Below are 23,270 nucleotides of genomic sequence, written 5' to 3' on the forward strand. Positions count from 1 at the left end.
TACCTCAAAGTCCTCTGAAAGAGCCCCAAGTCCAAGGCAGCAGCTGAGCAGAGAGGTTGGACACTTCTGATGTTCATTCACCTCTGTCCTTCTTCCCTCAGGGGGTAATTCAGAGGAGGTGAATCTTCACACTGCAAATTGGTATGAAAATACATTATTAATAAACATCTGTGATGTTCACTGGGCAAGACTGAGATGAGAACCCTCATAAACCTGATGGTGACATTGTCATGATTTCCGAAAAGTGTTTAAACAGCATATTGCAAGATGGAGTAGGGAACAAGAAGATGACAGAACATGCAGACACCTCATTTCTGGACACTTTTCCACTTTGCAACGGGGACGTGATGACAAAAATTGGTTCCTCAGTTTTTTATTATAAGTTTTTATTATAATGCTTATGCAAAAGGGCCCTGGATTAAGACGGCATAGGAAGTTTTAATCATGTAATTTCAGTGTTTTTGTGGACCTGATGTTGCCAGTCTCGTAGAATTATTTGTAATGTGCATCCTGCACCTACAGAGCATTTTCTTGTAGCTAACTGTTGGCTTTACAAAGAAAACTGTGTGAAAAGTCTGTATTTTTCACTGCATTAACAATGAACAAAGCCTCAGCTCACAGTAGCAACGTATATACCATTCTACACAGTGTTCGTGTTCTGAAAAGGAAGAGGAACAGGGTCAGGCTCCTTCAGAAATGAGACAGAAATGCCATTGAGATCTCATTTCCTGTGCAGGACCTTGCAAGAGCTTCGGTCGCTGCCGTCCTACGTTGGGTTTTGAGTAGTGTCATGGCTTGTAAGATCTGCTACATCTTCCCGAAATCACTCATTCAAGATGAAAAAGACTAAAAATGAGCTTGCTTTTAATTTAAAGAACCCTTTGAATGGGGAGCAGAGATCTCCTCATCTCTAGACCTGATGAGGAAAGGGAGAGAACACTCAGGACAGTAATTAAGAGATCATCCCTGGTGTGTCCAGTGATGGTCAACAGCACCACATACAAACAATTGGACATCAGGTCCTTCTGAAGTAATTATTTAAAGTAGTCATAGCCAAGCAGCAATGGGAAGATGTTAGATGCTGTTTGCATGCTGGTTGTACATGCTGCCATTCAGAATAATTAATCATGCTCCAAAAACACTGGGCTGGCTTAAAACGTTGTTTGTAAATTACAGCTTGGGAACTCTTCTTGTTTCACTATAGTTTTGCGCGGTTTGAGATATTTTAGGGTGATACATGCTGATTTAGCTGCATTCAGGGTGTGGGGCTTTTCAATTCACTCTTCCTCACAACTAAAACCCATGGGACTTATAAAAATTGCAAGCTGGCAACACTGTGCATATATTGGGTGGGTTTTATGGGATAAGAGGTTGCTGATAGTTTTTATTTGCATGGACCATAAAAAGACAAGCTCAATGCCTTGAAATCTTATCACTACATGGTTGCAAGAATACTAGTGAAATCAGAAATGCCAGCCGCACTGCAAAAACCCATCTTCAAACCCAGAAGATATTCTGGGAGAATAAAACAGATAATGTTCACTTCAACCAAGAGAAATAATTCTGGATGATATCTTAGTTTATATATTTTTCTTAAATGTATTATGGCCTTTTCTGGGAAACTAATTTCCTCAGCTTCTCTTCTTCCTCCTCCCCTCCCACCTGAAGTGATGGCCACCACAAAAGAGACTTCTTGATCCCACATGTGTTCCATTTCCTGCAGTAAAAATTAAAATCATTGCCTTTTTCATAAACATCTGCCAAGGATGGAGATTCACTACTTAAGAACTTTCTGCAGCCGCTTTAGCTTGAAATGAATAAATCAGTAGGATTTGATGAGTTAGCCAGCATTTTCTAATTTGTTTCTACTGGCAAAAGTGCTGCAGTGAGTTACATCCAAACAAATCTGGTGGCAGCATCTGCTTTATAATGACCTAAATGTCTAAATTTAATTTTAGAAAGTGACTTGCGAAGGTTCAAGCAAGGCTTTCAGAGCTTGGTTTGGATTTCATTTTCTCTCCTTTCAGCGAAGAGCTGATTCATGGCGTCTCACAGCCATTGTCAATTTACAGATCCATGATGGGGCTCTGAGCAGAGCGGGACCCACACGCAGTCGTGTGTGGGGCAAGACCCCCACGTGTTCGGAGAAGCTCATCAGTGCTGTTTGTGATGGAGATGGAGGAGGGTCAAGCCCTCAAAGCCACAAATGGTTTGACATACTGAGACACAAGTCCGTAGGCCAAGAGAACATTTCAATCTAGTGTTGAAGAAAAATGGGCAAACCTTGGTGTTTAGCAAACCTACAGCAGTTGTATAGTTCAAGAAATCCTGTCTCTGGCCAGTCTGTGATCACCTTTGATCTGATGATCGACCTTTCCAGGGATGTTGCAAATATCCCTGCTACTGGCGGCAGTGGTTGGGTTTCACCTTCTTGGCTTCCAGAAAGATTTTGGTGGCTTGGGCTGCGCTGCCTTCGGGATCTCCTTAGGGCTGGAGCTCAGGCAAATGGCACTGCTGGAAATGTCTGGCAACTCTAAATGGTTATAACCCACCTGGAGTCAATACTAAAATGCCCTTAAAAATGCTGCTAACGAGAAAGCCTCCACATGTTCTTCCAATTCTCAACATTATTTGCTGGGGCCCTTCCAACTCTCCATGGTGGACGTGACTTTTGGGGCTCTGCCTCTGGATGCTGCATCAGATTTTGGTTGCCAGGTTTTGGTCTGATTTGCTCTTTTATCATCTGGAATTCTGTTTTACTTCAAGTGTGGGTTTCTAAGCTTAGATGGGTTTTAGTGCCTAGGACTTGTCTCTTTATATATACCTGTATCATTTTTATATCCAGGCTATATAGTTGTTTAAAAAGCGCCTTATTGTGTTGTATCATACACACATGAAAGAATATAAAAGCATGAACAATACCACATTTACAAGCTGTATGAGGAAAATATACTCTTGAAGGGTATTTTAAGCAACCAAGATATCATTCTAGAATAAAATCAGATTATTAATCCTGGTAAAATGTAAAATCAACGTGAAAAGATAAAGGTTTATTACTACGTACGATATAAAGAAACCATTAAAGAACATGTTTAGTGTCTGGAGTCATATGTAGCTTTGGCCTTGTGTTTTGGGGATTTTATTGTATGATTTTCTTTTCTTTTCAAACTAGTGGTAAAAACACATCTCAGGTCAAAATAGTAAATAATGAATCACCCACAAATTCAGCTCATTTCCTATCTCTCACTGAAAAAATGTTGATTCCAGGCATGAGAGCAGAACTTTGAGCCAAACAGTAATTTCTTTATGGTGTGCATGACTCATAGGAAAGAATGCCTCATGGGGATAGCAGGAGAAAGAACTAAACAAAAAAACCTCCATAAGTAAATTCGCTTTAAAGAAACAGGCCGTCAAGTAAAGGGCAAAAGGTCAGAGAAGGCCCTCAGCTGGTTTTGTGTTGATCCTGTGGTCTTCACAGTGTCTGCGTTGCTCTTTCCTTATTCACAAATGTGAATCAAAGCAGTTCACCCTCCTCCATAAGCTGCTTTGTGATTTCTTGATGAGCCTTTAATTATTACAAATATTATTACCCTCTCTGGAAAGTGCCTCCTCCCCCAGGTAGACTTATTCAGCCGGGTAAATGGATATTCATCAAGCATATTTCATGAACACTTGTTGTGAAATGAATCAGAATTTCAACCCAGCTTTCAGCAGCAATATCTCATCTGATTTCCATTTCATTTTGTTTTTCCAAAGTGCTAATGGATGATAAATTTCAACAAGCTTTGCTATGTACATCTACATAATTATTTATGAGTAATTAAAACATCTTGTCTCCTATTCCAAAGGTGACATCACGTGGCCAGGAATAAAAAACTAGACAATGATGCCACATTAAAATGTCAGGTAACTTATTCCTATGGGGTAACTATGTGCTTCTTTAATGTCACACATTTAAAGCTGTGCTCAGAACTAATTCATTTAAGTCTGTGAAAACTTAGAAAACTATTGGTATTATCTCAGTACAGATCACTACTCTGTCCCACACATCTTAGGAGCTTTCAAAAGAAATGAGATTCAGGTTCCAGCAAGATATAATTCGGGGCCTTGGGGTGATTTCCTGTTCAGCACCTTTCCTACATATAGATGCTACAGCAAATTAACTATACATTTACATACCATGATTGTTTTAATAATTGAAACAGATTTCTCCGGTTCTCCATAAACACTTAAAAGATGAAATTAAAATGTGTGCTTTGGAACAGTTTCTTGTTTAAGAGTTAATTCCTGATAATGTAGGAAAACACAATGCGAAATTAAAATTAGTATTTAAAAAAAAAAAAAAAGCTCAAATTGGAACTGATTTAATTTCTTTCCACTCAAATTCACTTACCTGCTAAAATATGGCAGAACCATTTCACAAGCTGGAACTATCTGGACGGTTGGATTGACCCCAGGGAGATCCACCAGAAAGTCATTTTCAGTAGGTGAAATTCATGGAGTGTAAGTAACCTACAAGAAGAAAAGATTTGTTAATAAAATGACTTATTTATTCCATATTAGCAAGTCAGGGAGGGATCAGCCATTTCCAACCATGATGCATTTGGAAGCATTTGAAGAGGAGTCATAAATGGTACTTCTACAAATATTTGGGCCATTTTAAGACTGCATACCCAGAGTGACTTTTTCCCTGGAAGATGTAATACAGATGAAAGAATCTCTTGCCACTGTCTGATGAAGTTTACCCCAGAGGGTGCAGGGCTAAACCATCTCAAATTGATGCACTGATGGACATAAATCTCCCCATCAGCTCCTCATAGACCACAGCTGAGAGCCAAGGGCTTTCCTGTTTTTAGGTTATCTTGTTCTTACTTGGCTTCAGGGATGGAAACACCTTCTAGAAGACACAGAAAAAACAAGGAGAACATACCTTTCATTTCAGAGAGCACTTCAGCAGTGTCACTTGTGCCATCCCTTTGGCGTCTGTGGTGGCACTGGCAACTCACCAACCACCCTCCTACATTAGAGCTTGTAGGGGGGTAAAATACTTCAGTCCCAAATTCAAAAGCCTATTTCATCAAATGCCTTTATCAAAATTATAAATACAAGAGATTTCTGCTGTGCCTTAGCAAATGCTAGAGTTATACCAACCACCACTTATCACACTCTCCTTCAACAAAAGGAAATAGTTCTGATTTATATAGTGGCTGCCTGATTAACTGGGAGAAGGGTGGCAGGCGATTCACTCCTTCAAAGGCAAAGCAAAACAGCTGGAGTGAGAACTACACCATGACTTGCCCTGGGGTGTGAGGATTTCAGGTCAGCTGGGTAGCACTGACAGCCTGGGGGATGAGCACAGGTGATGGGTGATGCATTTTGGCATCACAGGGATACAGAGAACTGCAGAGCTGAAGTTCTGAAACAAGCTCAGGCTGCAGGAGATGCAATGCTGGAAGCCCTCTAGTCCATATCCAGCATTAATTTGAGAGGCAGAAACCAAGGAACTCCCCTGAGCAAGTAGATTTTCAAGGCAGAAGAAGACAGAAGTTATCCCCGGCCAACCATAAAGCATCAGGCCTCGCCAGAGAAAACCTGCGTGTCCAGGAGACTGCTCGAGAGGTGAGTGCGTGTGCAGGAATCCAGTGGCCACGGGTGTTTGTGGTGACAGCCGGTGTAAAGGAAAAAGTGCCGATTTTCTAGTGGAAAAGGCGACGTCAGGATGAGTTACATCACAAGTCGGAAAAGCAAACTTTGCAGTGGAGAAGCCGAACAGGAACAGCCATGTATTTCTGTTTTTGCTTAGCGCTTGACATTAAAATTGGAAAATTTGGTTTGGGAAAGAAAATCCAATTAGTGTAACTGGTAACTTAATACGTCAAAAGCCTGAAAGAAATGGGAACCTCTGTGAAGGAAGGATCGTGTGGTGCACAGCGAGTCATAGACAGCGATACCGACGTTGGGCCCTTCTCAATTAAACATCTATATTGTATTTTCATGCAATTACAGTAACTCATGCTCGAATAAATGCAGGCCCTGGTAAATGACAAATGTGAAAGAGTAAAGGAGAAAGCTTTACTTTAGCATTAGTCTTCACTCGGCTATCAGTGAGCATGCTGAATTATATTTTTTATAAACTTTACAGCCTACTCTTTCATTTTAAGTTAATTAACGTTAATGAGAATTTTGCATGGATGAGGGGCTGGCTTTTGTTCGCCAAAGCATTGGCTGTGTTTATCTGCCAAGACTATTCTAATTTCACTGAATTTCAGATCCTCATTAGATATTAAAACCAGGAACCTGGAGGGAAAAAGCCCTTCATCACATTTATCCTAAGTCAGTGTTTGTGATGAGTGGGATGTGGCACACTCTAATCATTGCTGTCTTTCATTAAATTCAAGTTTCCTTCTTATTAGAACAGAATTAACCAGATGGGATTTTGTTAGCAAGAAACTACACTTAATACCAAAAAATTGCACTATAGTTGAAAGTGGAAGAGCTTAGAAAGTAAAGACAGGGAGGTAGGACTGTCAATATTTTGAACATTCTTCCAGATCTACAGGAAGTTTCATTTCAAAAGGGCAGCAACAACGAATCTTCCAGCAAATTTGCTTTCATGTTTTCATGCCCATCGTCATTTCTTTGCTGTTTGTTTGTTTTAAAACGCTCCACTCCGCTGGTGGCCATGGTATGCTATGTTACAACACAGTGTTTCCAGACATGGGAGAATGTTTATAAATCTGGGGGGAAAGATTTAGCGATCTTTTAAAAATAGGCTATTTATGTATCTGGGTGTAAAAGACTGATGTTCAGTTCTGAGCATCGTCCCATCAGCCTTCTCTCTGCTCGGGGTCACTCTGGTCATGTTTACAGAATAGATCTGGATGCAGTTTGTTTCTGGTTGCCCCTGCAGCTGAAAGACGTGACCATGAACTTCAGAGTCCTCATAACAAGTAAAAATTATGCCAATATCACATAAAATAATTGCAGGAGTTTGAAATAGATGTGGATAAAATAGCTAAACAGAAAGAGGGTTTTCTTGTTTTGGTTTTGCTTTTTTTTGTAAGATATTACAACCAGTGCAGTGTCAGAGTTCTCACTCTGAGCACAATCCATGACACCTGTCTTACTGATATTTTGTGGCCATTCTACAGTGTATTTGCCTGATTCCACTTTACCACATGGGCATAAAGAAGAAGTCATTCTGTGTAAGTGAAAAACTAGAGCTTAACTGGTCCAGACACCAGTCTGGGGTCTCTGCAGAAAGCAGAATTGTGAAGAGGAGCAGGACAAAACTCACCAGCCAGTCCTTGGAGCACCAGGAAAAGCTGGTGCACATTTCCAGAACTTCTCCAGTGTTCCCCAACTGCATCTCCAGGGAGATCCGTCCATTCTGTCCTGGGGCAGGGAGCTGAGGTGGGAATAAATGTCTACCAGATTTAGTGTTTGCATATAGGGAAATCTGGCAAGAGACAAGTAATAAAAACAAACCTGAGGGCATCTGGCTGGGGAAAAAGGTCTTATTCTGATTTAACTTCTGCAAGAGGTCACCCAAGGACAGAAAGAGAGCTGTAAATTTGTGATGTAGCACGTTGTCATCATCCTCCTAAAAAAAGCGTGGGCACCTACAACTGTGTTTTAGGATTTTGGGGTAGAAATGCAACTCAGGTGGGGAACCAGCTCCCGAGTTCAGTGCAGGTTTATATTGCAGACTCAGCCCCGTCCTGCACGTTTGTAACAGCACGGAGCACATGGCAGCTTGGCCCTGCCTGGTGAGATTTGTGTTCAGCAGATGAACGCTTCTGCAGGGAGGGGTAGAAATGGCCAGTGCACGGTGTGTTTAGCAGGCAGCATTACTCTTGAGGACAGTAAAATAATGTCATACCTAAAGAAGGGGAACCTCCGAGCCAGCCTGACCCAGGGATGGAGCACCAAGGGCACTACATTTTGGAGCGGTTTCCTTAGTCGGGTCTGGCGGGGGAGCTGAGGAGCAAGGTTCGCTTTAAATCGCCTGTCGGGATCTGCTGGTTTTGCCGGTTAAACAACCAGCAGAGAGCCCAGGCCCCCGGGAGGAGGTTGATTTGCGAACCCCGGGTCCCATCTGCCGGTGGGCGCGGGCAGCGCCGCCGGGCTCCGAGCATCCCTCATCCATCCATCATCCATCCATCCCTCCCCCCCTCAGAAGCAGGAGTTTAATGGATGGAATGTTATTTTCAAGTCGATTTCATCACATTGTTCATGCTCATAAAACTCAGGCTCCACAGAAAAGAAATGCAGCGGCTGAAAAGATCTCACCCCAGACAGACATAAACCGATGGGTGAATTATTCATCGTTTTAAATCTGGGCAAATGCCGTTGTTAACAGATTTCAAGCCTGATTTTTATCAAGTAACGCAACACAAAAACACCTACAGTGATGTTTTATGCAAGTCAATGCATGCGAAAGGATTTCATCAAGATCTTCAACAGCAGTTCAAAGGTGCCTGAGCTGGTCCCCAGCTCTTTCACCTTAAAACCTCCCACCCCAAGGAGTGTTACCAACCTCAGCCACGTCTCTGTCTCACTTGGGCAGCAGCTACAGATGTGGCTGAGCAAATGTCAGGCTTTGTGACTGGCTGACACCTGTGATACAGTGGGAAAAAAATATTTAAAGCATTATATAAAAATGAATGTTTTTATTTTTTAATTGTAAGGCAAAAGATGCGAGCTAAAAAGGTAATTTCAATAGTTAAAGAGGCTGAGGAGTCTGGTTGCTAACAGCTGTTTGCCAATAAAACATTCTCCGGCATTTTCCTTGGGGAAAGCTCAAAAGATCTTTTCACTCGAGCGGTCTCCAGAGTGGGTGTTGGGTTTCCTACGATTGTGAGCGGGCCCTGGGAAGGCTGGTGCCTGCGTGGGAGCGCGAGGCCGGGCCAGGCATGGGCAGCAGCTCAGGAATGGCGGACCAGGGGCCAAGCCCTGGTGCCAGTTGGAAAAGGGAAGGAATTCCTGAGAAAAAATAAGTTTTCAGAAGGAATTTGAAGATGATTTGGAGTGGCAGGAGAATGAATAAGTGATGGCTCCATTGTTTTAGTATACGGAGGAAAAATATTTCTTTAATCGATTTAATTTTAATCAGGATTAAAAGGTAACGCACACACTAAACTTCCTCACCCTGTTGGGTGCTATCAGTGGATATCTATATTTGTACATATATTCCTTGCCATTTATATATGTTCTCCAGAAGATTAATTTCTTCTTACTTGACTTGAGCATGAAAGCTCCTCTAATACTGTTTGGAGAACATTAGGCAGCTGTGAAGTGACTTAATGAAGCAAAAAGAAGTGATTGCTGATGCTCCTAATCAGTCAGTTCTCTATTGCTGTTTCATATCTTGCTCCATCAAAGGAACAAATTGTGCATGTGTAAATTAAGTGTGACTTACAGATACTTAAATATTAACAGAATGGGGATGTAGTGGCTTTGATATTGGATTTTCAAAATTCCTGTCAATCACTGTCATTATGTTGGATGTGCAAAAATGAGATTTCCAAACTAAACACCTGAAGAAATCAAATAAGGCAAATACAGATATGTGAAAGAAAGATACTAATAATCTCTGTCTGTAAAATAACTTTAGCTGGTTGCTGCTTGCCAAGAGGTTTTTGTATTCTGACAAATCAAGAAAAATACTAAAATTTTAAATATTTATGCTTTATCTACTAGTTTAAATATCAAATTAAGAAGGCTTCTTTTATACCTGTGATTAATGTTATTTGTATGTTCTGCAGCAAGATAATTGAGACAATAATTTTTTGCCATTGTCTCACTTTGGAGATTCTCTGGGTAAAGCTTTTTTGGTGAGAGACACGAAAATAAAACCCTGAAAGGGAAAGTGAAGTAAAATCTGGGTTATGGGTCAAAATACTATTTTGTCATTAAGGTCTGTACCGTGAGTAAAGAGCAGTATGGAGATGGTAGCGCAATCCAGGTACCAGCAGCCTGATGTGCACCTTGGGGACAGCAACATCTAATCAGCGTCATGTGTGTGACGGTGACCAAATTTGCAGCCTCCTGGCTGCGTTTCAACTGCAAGAACCATGTCAACCCAAATAGTATATAAATACTGCCCATACTCACCCGGAGCACGGTTATGTTGAAGAGTCCTCCCAGGGTGAAGGATGCCCATGGATGTGATAGACACCTTCTTCCTCACTGGTAGTGCTGTAAAACAGCCTAAATCTTCTTCAGTCCAGCCAGAAATTGTGCAGACAGTCTAATGAGGTGCTACGCAAAAATGCGTTCATTCTGAAATTAATTCAGGTATTATGATACACTGGAAGCTTTATCTGAATCTGATCACTGGTTTCAGAGTGCACAGGAGCGATTCCACTACCTTCACACTAGAGATCACATCATCCCTATAGTGAAATAGTTACTGAAGATTGAAAGGGTTGGACAATATGAAGTTTTTCCTTCTGCTGCCTATATTTTTTTTTGTAATTCAATTTTTTTTTCCATTCAAAAGGTCCCCAGCTTTCAGAAAGAAGACGTCTGCATCCCTGCTATTCAGTACATGAGATGCTGAGAGGAACACACACTGTGGCAGGGATTACTTCTCCTCGGATATAGTATAGTTTTGTAGACGCTTTCATTCCTGGGCTAGCTTTGCCAGCGTAACAGAGCTATACTATATCATCGCATATATAAAATTATATGCTTCAGCTATCATGAGAGAACAGCTTGGCTGCAGAATTGGAGCTATTTCTAGGGAACCTGTCCAGCAAAAAGAGTTTCACGGATGCTGAGCAGCAAATGAATGGCCAGCACAACTCCTGCTGCCTGGCAGCCCCATCCCAGTGATGGGTAAGTGAAAACTGGTGATTGCTGCCACAAACATCCCACTGTGGTGTTTGTTTTTTTGTGTGTGTACTATTCCTTTGTCATCAGTGAGATCATTTGGCTTTTCACGGGTTAACACGTTGCTTTGTGTACACTGCTATTTTTAAAAGCAATTAAAAAGCTGAGCGATACCGCTCAGCGCGCTCCTGCGTTTCTCTGCTGATCGAGGCAGTTACCTTCAGCTAATGGCCACGTTTTTTATTCCACTGAGGAATGCAAAAATAGTACAAAGCAAATAGCTCTTCTGAGAACCGCCTGGATTCAGCAGAGCCAGCGTGGCTGGAAGTGTTTTAATTCCGTTCTGTCTTGAAGCCCCGATGAGGACCTGGCAGAACTGCAGCTCCTGTGCTGCCCCCCTCCTTGCCAGCCCTGTTCCCCCTGGGGTTTAATTGCAGGCCAGTGGTGAGGATTATCGAATCAAACATGCAGCTGGAGGTGTTTTAATGCACCCAGTAGGTGTGAGAAGCGCTGCTGCCAGGCTCCCATTTCACTCCAAGCTACGGTGGACAACAGCGGGTCTTTGACATGACTTGCAGCCAATATTCCAGGATAAGAGACATTGCGACCTGCCACAGCCAACCCTGCACCAAAATCGCGCTTCAGTGGGCCTTCCCAGACCATGAAGAGTAGTGTTAGACAAAACACACGGTAATTACTGCGTTTGGACATTTGTGTTTGTAGTGCAAATAAAATAGCATAGGAAAGCCTACAGAGGTATGGCTTTTGTGGGTCACTCATCTCTCCTATAAAATGAGCCCCTGACTTGGCACTGTGGCCTCTTTAGGCTTCCCATGAAGAGCTAGCAGAGTCTAATCTGATTTAAAATGCATCCAAATTCCCAGCAGGAAAGTGGGACAAGGCTGACATCCAGACGAGCATCTCTGAGAGAGGACCTGGAGCTGAGACAGGGCTGAGACACCTGAGGGTTGGTGTCTGTCTGCAGGCACCTTGCTTTGACCAGGGCAAACTTCCAACGGCAGCAACATCCCTAAACCTTGTCCTGATTTCAGCCATCGTCTCTGATCCCATTTCCTCAGCCTCACTGGGGCTCGTGGCCACCTTGACCTCAGTTTCCCAGTTATGAAAATAACGTGAAGGAAAATGCTGCTGTAGTTGCTGGGCAAATCAAGAGGAAAATTGCGTAACAAAAATAAAAAAGAAAAAAAGGGAAAAAAAAAAAAAAGAAGAGAGAGAACTATTTTAAAACTATTTTAAGCGCTGGGGCTGACTCTCTATTTCTCAAGACCAAAGCAGCCCGCAGACCATCTGTCTCCTGCGGAACTGGTCTCTGAGACTGGGCACAGAAAGATCCTCAAGCAAGCTGTATCATCTCCAAGATAGGGATGGTTGTTTTATTTGCTGGCTCACAACAGCCCATCCGTGGTAATCCTCTCTTCATCCTCCTGAAGAGGGCAAGCTGAAAGAGAGGTCACCAGGATTTGCCCCAAATAGCTTGGGTTCACAGTGTGAGCTGGAGCCAAAGTTTGGATAAGTATAAAAAGCTTTGGATAAGCCATGATAAGGTAAAGGTCGGCTGAGATCACTAGACTGCCTTGTCATTTCTGAGCAAAGTATTATTTTCAGTTTTCACAAGGCACCCTGATTTTTTGAGCGGGAAGAAGACGGTTTTCTCAGGGACTGCTTCTCTCTAATGTAATTAATAACAGGAGTAGTCAAATCAAAGCTTTCTCTCTTTTTTTTTATTCCCCTCCTACCTGTCATCACCCTCAGAAGAGTCACATCGAGGCCAGCTCTGAACGCCTTGTTGACTTGCACAGCTCCTAAAATATCACAGCTGAAGCCATAAGGAAATCACCAGCAGTTGGTGAAACCAGCTCAGCTGCAAAACTGCCCTAATTCCAAGAGCAATGCAACCTAAACACACAGATTTTCACACACACATCCACCTCGGGACTGGGGTTTTGACCCCGCAGCTGTGCTGCGGTTCAGAAGGAAGATCTACTAGTGCCAGAAGAACCGAGAGAGCGGGGATGTGTTGGGAAGATGCTTTGGCAGAAATTATTTACCTTGTCCTAAACCTTGTGGAGATTTAACCAAACCAACCCAGGATCCCAGAATGTCAGGGATTGGAAGGGACCTGGAAAGCTCATCCAGTGCAATCCCCCCATGGAGCAGGAACACCCAGATGAGGTTACACAGGAAGGTGTCCAGGTCGGTTGGAATGTCTGCAGAGAAGGAGACTCCACAACCCCCCTGAGCAGCCTGGGCCAGACTCTGTCACCCTCACTGAGAAGAAGTTTCTTCTCATGTTTAAGTGGAACCTCTTGTGTTCCAGTTTGAACCCATTACCCCTTGTCCTATCATTGGTTGTCACCGAGAAGAGCCTGGCTCCATCCTCCTGACACTCCCCCTTTCCATATTGATCCCAGGAATGAGTCCCCCCTCAGTCTCCTCTTGTCCAGCTCCAGAGCCCCAGCTCCCTCAGCCTTTCCTCACACGGGAGATGCTCCACTCTCTTCAGCATCTTTGTGGCTGCGCTGGACTCTCTCCAGCAGTTCCCTGTCCTGCTGGAACTGAGGGGCCACAACTGGACACAAGATTCCAGGTGTGGTCTCCCCAGGGCAGAGTAGAGGGGCAGGAGAATCTCTCTCGACCTACTGACCACCCCCTTCTAATACACCCCAGGATGCCATTGGCCTTCCTGGCCACAAGGGCCCAGTGCTGGCTCATGGTCATCCTGTTGTCAGTCAGGACCCCCAGGTCCCTTTCCCCTACGCTGCTCTCTAATGGATCATCTAGTCCAGTCCCCCAATCAAACCATTTCATTTTCATCTGCTACACAAACATCACCAAACGCAAATCAGCCTGGTAGACTTCTCCTCTCCATGAGCTCCTCCTACCCATGATTACAAGAATGCCAATAAACCCGCTGCCAATGCCCCACAGACACGGTCTCACTCAGATTAATTCCCCATGAACGTTTTTCCTGGCTTGGTTCACTGCCCCACTCATGGATTTGCTTCATGCTGGTAACTGATTTGCTCTTTCCAGAGTCACATTCATTGAAACTGAATACTTAACAAAACCAGACGTGTTTATCCAATATGAGGAGTCATAGCTGGCTGGGAGAATGTGGAAACTGAAGTGAGGGAGACTGCCAGATATTCGTAAGCACAGTTAATGGTACAGTGCAAGAGAAATGTCGTAAAAGACAGTTCCCAAAAGTAAAGCTTAACCCTTAGAAGGACTAAAGGAGGGGAGAGATGAAGACAGGGGTTGTCACTGCTCTTACCTGCCCAGGTACAGCTGGTGGTGGCAGCTTTCACAGATGCCGGCAAACACAGAGGTGAGACCTAAGAATGAACCGAGGCTGTTTGTGCAAAGGTGCTTATTTCTCTTCTGTGACAGTGGATTGCTTTAAGAATCTGTCTTTAGCCCTGGGACAGCTCTGCAGTCCCAGCAAGGCTCAATGCTCACAACCAACTGTGAATTAAGTGGATCCATCCTGCTTTAAATGGAGCTTCTGGGTTTCTGGCACACCTCACTGATGGGATAGAGGTTTTTCTCCAGAGCTGTTTTGTCTTAGCCATTAAGTCTTCATACACTCAGCATAAAAGAAAATAGAGCAAAACCTATAATGCTGATAAAGCCTGAAATTAATAATCATCATAACACTGGGAGACACAATTTAGAGATTATTATGCTATTAGAAACTTAATTCCATTGACACATCTATATGAGAACTTGAAATTGATGAATACACACTTTTGGTTATTTTTTTTTTCCTTTGATAAAAGTCCTCCAAAAGCTGCAAAGGGGGAGAAGAACAAGTTGCTGAAGGGACACAAAGAACATCCTCAAGATCACAAAAGCTCTGTGAAGTTTGGGAGGGCAGAGGAGCAAAATCATGCATCAAAAATGCATCTTTGAGCAAAATCAGGCTCTGACCTGCTGAAGAGATGCCAACCAACCCGGCCGAGCTCCAGTTCTGCAGACACCAACCTTTGTGCACTTAAAACCAGAAACTGAGGGTGACCGACATTGCTTAAAATAATATGACAGATGCCTCAAATAAAGGTGATAGGAATCAGTGACTGTTTTTGAACACCAGCCTTAATTTTTTGGCCAAGTCTCTGCTGGTGTTCAAATCCCTGCCCCCCTGAGTGTTTAAAGCATAAAATGGAAAACATTTTGGTGAGGATAAAGGGCAGGAAGTCTTTATAAAAGGGAAATGACTTCAAGTGAGAAATTCCCCTTCACCTTTTAAACACTATCTCATACTTACACATTTTCTGAGCTAGCAGCTTAAAGGGTGTTTTCTGAAATAAATATTGGCTGCGGGGCTAAATCAGGTTGTTAGAACAGGTGTAAGCAATTTTAGTAATAGTGAACTTCACAGATTACTGGTGGTGAGTGCAGACAGGGAGGGTTGGCTGCCTAAAAATTGCTCAGCATCTCCTCCCACTCTCATTCCTCTTCTTTGGTTTTGTTCCAGGGACGTGCATTACGTGTCTCCCTTGGAAACATGTCCCTATGGCAACATACAGGGCTGTCTCGATGCAGACATGCCAGTACTTTGACAGCCCCTTCTTTTTGTGACACTTCTTGCGGTGACATCCTGAGACTGTCAGAAAGATGATGTGACATCAACTGTATCCAAGATACCATTTGGATGATTTTTCTACAGAGAACACGTTTTTGCAGTCTTTCGCTCTTTTCGCTCTTGAACTCCCAGTCTGTACATCATGATGGCAATTTGATCTGAAACGTGTCGCAAAATCAATGAATTTACCTTTCTCAGCAAAAATCCATAACCTCAAATGAGATGTTTTTGACAAGATCTGCTTTCCTTAAAGCCACAGTGCCACGTATCACACGCTGCTTGTGTGGTTCTTTCCGAACTGCTTCCCACATTGGCTCTTTCCCTGTTTTGCTCAGATGCTAAAGAAGTCACTTGCACCTACGCCACCAACATGATGAATTTCTAGCTGTACTCTTTACACACACTTTTATTTGGATTAACGTTCTTATAATTTTTTCCCACACGTCTGGTTGTAAATATGCTACATCTGAGCATGCAATAATTTTACCAATGAAAAATACCCCATGTGCTGCTGGCTTTGGATAATAAGAAGGAGTTATGTGTATGCGGGGTGATAACCTTGACCTCTATGGATTGCGGTCAGGAATTCTGAATTTAAAAGCATAAAACTCCTCCTCAGGGGCAGCCAACAGCTGTGGGCTACATCCTAAAGATCTATAGGGTCCAGAAAGGTTGAGGCCCTTTGGAGTGATGCTCACAGTGGGGCTTACATAAACAGTGGGGCTTTCATAAACACAAAGACATCATAGCACAAGGTACATGGGTAATCTTTGTTTTAATCCCAACTGAAGAGAGCCACATGACTAACATTTCACAAGAAGGTTAAAAAAAAAGTTTATAAAAGAAACCGTGGTCTGTGACACCAAGATGCACTTCAAATTTCTTACATTAAATAGCAGAGGTGGTATTGAGGTAAATTTTCTCTGATCTAGATGTTAAAGCTCACAAGTCTCCAAGAGTTGCTTATTCCTCATCAAGAACAAAGACAGCTTGGAACCTTTGCTCTCACTGCAGGAAAATTCAGATGTGGATAAATATTGACACAAATTAAGTCGTACATTTGCATGTAGGCTCTTTGAGAAAGTGGGCACTTTGCTCAGATGTGCCCTCCTGGTAGGTCCCCAAAGACTTGTGTTGTCTTTGAGATGACTGGAAAAATAAGGAAACACCATCTGTACTGCCAAAAAAAAAAAAGAAAAAAAGGATATAAAGAAATCATGGAAATTATGATTTAGGTTTACCTGCAACTCCTAGAAGCTATAGTTATAACTGAGAGTTTCCTTTATAAATCAGAATTACAAACCTCTTGCTTTGGAGATCCTTTCTTGAAGGCAAGAGGGCAACATTAAACTCAAACCCAGTACTTACCCAGCTGACCCACTGCATAGACCCAACTAATACAACAGATGAGAAGGAAGTCCGATCATTTCGAGGCATAGCAGAAGGCATTTCATTATCAGTTTCTGCTCCTTTGGTCCCAACTGTCTGTCAGTATTAAGGAAGGAGTACACACTGCACTGGCAATGATGAGTGGGTTTTGAGACAGAACAACCAAGCTAGAGACAACTACTTACTATTTTACATATGACTTGGAATAGCTCTACACAGTCATAGCAATGGAAATAAAAACAATATTTTCTGATATCACCTCTGATATCACCAATTCCATAAATACGGTTTATCACTTCTAGACAAATACATGCGTGAACACTTCAGGTTCATAATGAGGTAAGAAAACTGTCAGACCCATAAAAAGCAAAACACAGCCCGTTATGTGCTGGTGGCAGAATCAAAGAGGGGTGGTGGAAGGCTCTGGGCTGCATGAAGAGCCAGGTCCTGGCTGCACTCAGTGGTGACAGATGGTGTTTGTCAAGAGGATAGTGCATTACCTTCTTATTTTATCATGGAAACATCACAGGAAGACAAATATCAACATCCACTATTTTATCTAACAGATTTAAGAAACACATCCCACAGAAAAATAAAAAGCCAGAATTCCTGCTGAAAAACAGAGTGCCAGATACAACTGGAAATCCCAATTAAAAGATGCAGTTTTGTTTATCAACAGACGTTGTCAGCCATTGCATGTATTTTATTTTCTCGTTAAGGAAGTGCACTGAGCATATAGAGATTACATTCAATACAGATTCATCATTACAGGGCAATCAGAAAATAAAGGTACAATCAATACACATTTCCTGTAGCAGAACAGATTGAAGGAACTGATTCAAGCTGAGAATGAAATGAAAAATACTTAAATCAACTTAAGGGATTTTGACACAGATGAGATATTTAAGTCTAAATTAACTTTCTTAGCTGAAATCTGTTGCATTGTTGCAACTTTCATGTTTAACAGCTTTATCAGAGTTGTGGTTAGAGAACCGCCTTGTCTAAGAGCCGATTTGAACAAAACCCATTGGAATAGTCCCAGTCTGAAGCCACAATCTAGAGGAGATGATGCAGGATCCAGACAGAGGAAAGAATACGATAAAACAAGGAGAAGGTTTGGTCCATGTGACAGGCAACAGCTACAAGGCAGGTCAGGGTTAGACTCTACTTGAGGTTTCAGTGATTGTTCCAATCTAGAGTTTGCAACCTTAATAATTCTTTTTGTGAATGTGCAGAGTTCCATGACACACCGCCTGGAACTGATTTTTCAGAGAATTATACTGAAAAAAAGTCACAACACAAATCTAGTGGAAAAACTACTTTGCCACATATTTTGTGAGTTCCATAAACTTGATGACCAAATCTTTTTTTCCAAATGGGCAACTAGACGAGAACTCGAAAGACCACCTCTAGTTCAATAACACCAGCTGGACTTTAAGCCAGTCCTATGCATGTTGTGTGCCGGAGATTAGACCAGATCATCATAGTTGGATATTAAAATCTACAAATATCACTCATCTGCCTCTCTCTCTGAGTTTTGAATCAAAGGAGGATCCACCGTGCTCTCCAGTATCACAGACCCAGGACCCTGCTTAGCGCTATCGCGTCGTGCGTTACATCACTTCTCCCGTCTTGCCTAGTTTCAACATAACCACTTCAAATGACCATCTGCCTATGACATTCTGGATCATTTACTTGGTAAGACCGCAATGAATTGGATTATTAAAGATGTTGATTTAGTTCCTCACATCTCTAAAAATCTCCAATTAATTTCATTCACTTTGCAAAATATAAAGGATTTATAAACCACCACAGATCAACTCAATATACTCTTACTCTCAAAGAATAAAGTTTAGGACAGTGAAGAATACGTCACATAGTTGAAACTGCAAGAAGAATTTGGATAAACAAAAATGTTATTACTCGAGTTATAATTTGCCTACAAGACAGGGATTAACCACTTGTTCTCAAAACCAGCAAGAGAGATAGAACGAGCTGCTCTTTGGAGGGAGTTTATCAGGTCAAAAGAACTCCAAGCTCTTTATTATTATTATTATTCTTTTCTTCCAGTGTTCTGGTAAGATTCTCAAAGGAGCAGAAAAGAGAAAATTTGAACTTTATTTTTTTCCAGGAAACATACATACTGTAACATGACCTCTTACAAGTTTGTATTAATACTAAATCATTTTTATTTCCTTTTTTCTGGCTTTGTCCAGTTAGCAAATGTTCTCTGAAAGACTAATTCAGGTGCTAGAATTTTCAGTCACTTTGTGCTTGAAAACTTTAGGTTGCTTTTGAATGGCTGCCAACAGTAAGCAGCATTTGGAAGACATTGGTCCTTTATCCTACTACAGGGCTACCTGCAGCTAAGACTTCTCTTTATATATACTTTGTAAATTGTAGGGAAAATGTTACATACTCGCACAATCAATCCCTTATGATATAGAACAAGAGGGCAGGATTTCTTACATATAGGTCATGACACATTTAGCAGAGGGAACAATTTTTATCTGAATATCTGTCAGGTCTGCCTACTGCTTTTTGCCTACCCAGAAATGTGGTACATGGAGTAACGCGATCAGGAAATATAATAATCCCTTTCTATAGAGGCAGATTTGTTGTTTCAGGATACTCTTTTTTTTTTTCCTCTTTCATGTCACCTTCAACAGCGGGTGCCACAGCAACGTGAAGATGAGGAGAGGGATGTAGCTGGTGGAGATGGTGACTCTGGACCCCAGGCTTTTTGCGTTGCAGTTGCTGGAGTAGCAGCAGTGAACACTCACCCCGGGCGCTCGCGATCCGTCCCTCCTCGCCCGCTCGCAGAAGGACCTGAACGAGCAGGACTTCATCACCCCACCTGGAACAGAGCCACACTGAGTCCATGGACCTGCCCCGTCCCCTCCGCACGGACCGGCCCTGAGCAGCAACATCAGGTTTGGCCTCTCCTTACAAGTACGTAAATACAATTGCATCAGATTGCAGCACACTAACGAGCTCCTCCTTAAGTTAAATAGTTGTAATTTATCTTACAAACACCTGATGCACCTTAAATATCCCTGAATGTGCACAAGTGCAGTGCCTCAGTAGCCTTTCCTTCTTAATTTCCATGTAAGACATTTAGTTTAAAACTGACAGATTTCACCAAGAAGTAGGGAATACTTAAAATGGTTTTTTACAGTTTTCCCATAGCTTAGTTATGGCTCATGGTGGTATACTGACAATCAAACTCCCTGGGATTTTGTATCGGATTGCTGCTAAACCAACAAAACTAGGGATTGAGATTTATTAATAGAGTTTATTCCGAGAGGAAACATTTACCTTTGTTTCTCCCCTTATCTTACACTCTTCTCTTTCCAACACTGCTTATATATTTGTATTATTAAAGAACTAATGAGTCTGGACTGTTTGTGACAACTTACTTGCTTGTCCTCTAAAGACCGCACACGCATCTGAATGGCCCGGACATTGCTGGGTTCCTTGTCTGTTACAGTCGTCATCGCTAGAACCTACACAGGTGTAACACTGCAGCGCTTCGCCTGCCATTAAGGAAAAAAAGACCACTTATAACAGCAGCCTTTAGGGTTTACAAAAAAATATCTTAAAATATCGGCTATGCACTCTTTCTAATTTTGTTTGAAGCACATGCGAAATCGCAAAAAGGTTTAAAAAATAACTAAAGGCTCTGCAAGTTCTATCAATTTTTCTTTTTTTTCAGACGTGGTCCAGATACTGATTTTAAAGATAAAAGAAACAGTCGTGTATTATTTAGTTGCTAGAATTTGCACTTAAAATAATCCAAGAACAGCTGATGTTCTGTAATTGCACCCACACCTTCATGAAGATTTTCAGAGCAGCGTCCCCTGTAACAATTGGGGTTATCATGCTTTTTCCCCCCTCCATCATGATCTCTGGTCCACGTACCATGAAGAACGACATTGTAAACACATAAAATCTTACTGTGATCCATATTTCATTTCCTCCTAAAGTATCCACCCAGGCACAGCAGTATATCCATATGGATATTTACATTTAAACCTGTTAGCTTTTACACACTTTTATATTTACATTACACAGCAGAGGTGAAATTCTGTGCTGACAACCACATACACAAAATATTCTGAAACCAAACAAACTGAGAAGCCACAACAGCAAGAGGATAATTCCCATTTCAGCAATGCCTGAAGTGGAAATGAAAAATAAACTAAATAAGGAAAGAAAAGGGAGTTGACTTACTTTTGAGTACAAAAAGGGAGCTGACAAGAAGCAGGCTGAAGACTGTCCACATCATGGAGATACAGGAGGTGCACCATTAGCCACAGAAAGCAGTTTGTTTGCTATTAAAGCCTTAATGCCTATCTGACATTCCTAATCCTTTGCAGAGGATAACTTAGAGGCTAAAGAGGTGTGCGAGAATGCTACTTATCTAGCTGATTCTGGCTGTACTCCTAATCACACGGACTTCATCTCCACAAACCCTGCAGGAAAATTCTTCCAGTGGTGGGAAGAAGAAAATGTATTATTCAGTTTTCAGTGATGCTTAAAACCCACCATCCCACGCCACAGCCTCCAGCCCACACCAACAGTCTCATTCCATTTGCCTCTGTGATTTGTTGGGTCAGAGTATTAAACATTTTGGAGGATTAATCCTATGCTTGGGACATGAATGGTTCAAATCAAGCATATATATATTATATTTATAGACAGAGGAAGATACAGACATAGATACGTGCAGATAAATAGCACGTTCTTGTGATCCACAAAGTGCTCCAAGCAGTGGCCCAAGCGCTGGTTTCCATGTAGCAATTCCTTAAAGGGTGCTGCATGTGAAGTAAGCAAGTGAAGTAAAACATAAAATAGAGCCATTCTCATCTTCAACTTTCAACGAAAAAATTTATTTACAATAGAGAATTTCATTTAAGTGACATGCATTTTCTTTTTTCTTGTTTTTTTTTTTTTTTCATTTTTAATTTTATTTTACAAATCAGCAAATGCAGATAAAGTTTACACTCCTTAAGGCAAGAGTCCCCATGCAAGTAATACATGTTTATATTAAATCCAAAAAGACATCCAACATGGGAACTCATGTACAAAGGGAAGGCTAGGATCAGCAATTTCTTAGAGAACTTGACAATCTCCCTGATACAGGAACTTTGAGATCAACTTGCTATGAATTATACTATGAAAATGCAAACAATAGCAAGAAATTCTGATAGTCATCTTAGTACTGCATACAATTAAATCAACTTTATTTAGAAAGAAAATACAGTAGTGCATACGAAAAAGTGAAAATATAACCTGTCCACGTAAATGTATGGACATCAGTGTGCCAATGATCATATTGCACTCAATATCGAAGTCCAGAGATTTGGTTAAAAGTTAGCTTTTCCCCATTTTGGCAATCAGTTCATCGCAAATCTTTGTTAATTCTTCTATTTCTTTATTCTGGAAAACAAAAGGCAATATGAAGTATTATGAAAAATATTGTTAAGATGAGGTTTGTTGGGTTTTTTTTAATTATCCTATCTTGGGAGAAGTGTAGGAGAATTAGATTTTTTGCCAACATTGAGAATAGAACATAAGTATGTGCATAGATAGTAGCTATGTATAATGCATTCAGACAATATGCTTATTTCCACACACAGCTCCTCCGACTTCAATAAATACCCTTTAGCACTAGAGCACACAGCTTTACAGCTGTCATTCCTAGTAGATGGCAATAATACACAGCATAAATTTGTTTCTAGGCTGCACTTTTATAGCATTATTTTCACACTGTTTTCAGGGGCTCTAAAGCAAGGCTGAGCTGTGCTGTACTGTGAGAAGCTCCTCTGCTGAGCTAGAGAACATGAGATATAAATAGAGATTTCCGACAGTCACTTTTTTCCTAAGCTGTACAGATCCGTATCCCATCATTTTGTCTGTGTTAGCAGTGGAGGCACGTAAGCCAGCACTGGAATTACAGCTGAAACTAAAAATGGAAACAAAAATTGAAAGAAGAACTAAAACAAGAAGAACTTAAACCTGAGAACCAAAGGAAACCAGGGGCCCTGCTTGGTGCCCAGCTGCATGCTGAGATTTGAGCAAGTCTGTTGGCCCTGAGTGCTGGCTGGTGTCTGAGGTCAAAGCCCAGCAGATGGGTCCACCTGCCCGAACTGGTGCACATGGCTGATTTTGTTGTAAGGGTTGGGCAACGGGGCTCCCTGGGCCAGCTGGATGTGAGGAAGAAATATTTTACATTGAGGGAGGTGAGCGCCTGGCCCAGGTTGCCCAGAGAGGTGGTAGATGAACCACCCCTGGAGACATCCCAGGCCAGGCTGGACGGGGCTCTGAGCAACCTGAGCTGCTGAAGATGTCCCTGCTCATGGCAGGGGTGGGAATGGATGAGCTCTGAAGGTCCCTTCAGCCCAAACTATTCTATGATTCTATGAAACAAGGAGCT

At 41.9% G+C, this 23,270-nt stretch overlaps 2 protein-coding genes and 1 long non-coding RNA gene across 23 annotated transcripts in view; all 3 read right to left on the reverse strand.

The window, feature by feature from the left end:
• Positions 1-5,203, reverse strand: LOC110361041 (uncharacterized). The gene is made up of 3 exons (XR_010473663.1): positions 4,674-5,203; positions 4,394-4,512; positions 1-131 (listed from the first exon to the last, which is right to left on the reverse strand). It is a non-coding gene; the product is annotated as an uncharacterized LOC110361041 (long non-coding RNA).
• A 12,310-nt stretch (positions 5,204-17,513) lies between these two features.
• LOC110361009 (CD59 glycoprotein-like) lies at positions 17,514-21,567 on the reverse strand. The gene is made up of 3 exons (XM_021291998.2): positions 21,065-21,567; positions 20,251-20,367; positions 17,514-19,688 (listed from the first exon to the last, which is right to left on the reverse strand). The coding sequence occupies exons 1-3, from the start codon at positions 21,117-21,119 to the stop codon at positions 19,483-19,485; spliced, it is 378 nt and encodes a 125-aa protein (XP_021147673.1). The 5' UTR covers positions 21,120-21,567; the 3' UTR covers positions 17,514-19,482.
• A 134-nt stretch (positions 21,568-21,701) lies between these two features.
• Positions 21,702-23,270, reverse strand: part of TACC2 (transforming acidic coiled-coil containing protein 2) — a 140,735-nt gene continuing 139,166 nt past the window's right edge. For all 21 annotated transcript variants that reach the window (XM_021291993.2, XM_065066832.1, XM_065066831.1 and 18 more), the window contains one exon: positions 21,702-22,273. In XM_021291993.2, coding sequence (XP_021147668.2) covers positions 22,208-22,273 — 66 coding nt within the window. In that variant the 3' untranslated portion in view covers positions 21,702-22,207. The remainder of the gene's footprint in view (positions 22,274-23,270) is intronic.

The sequence above is a fragment of the Columba livia genome, chromosome 6, assembly GCF_036013475.1.
Source record: "Columba livia isolate bColLiv1 breed racing homer chromosome 6, bColLiv1.pat.W.v2, whole genome shotgun sequence".
Classification (NCBI taxonomy): Eukaryota; Metazoa; Chordata; class Aves; order Columbiformes; family Columbidae; genus Columba; species Columba livia.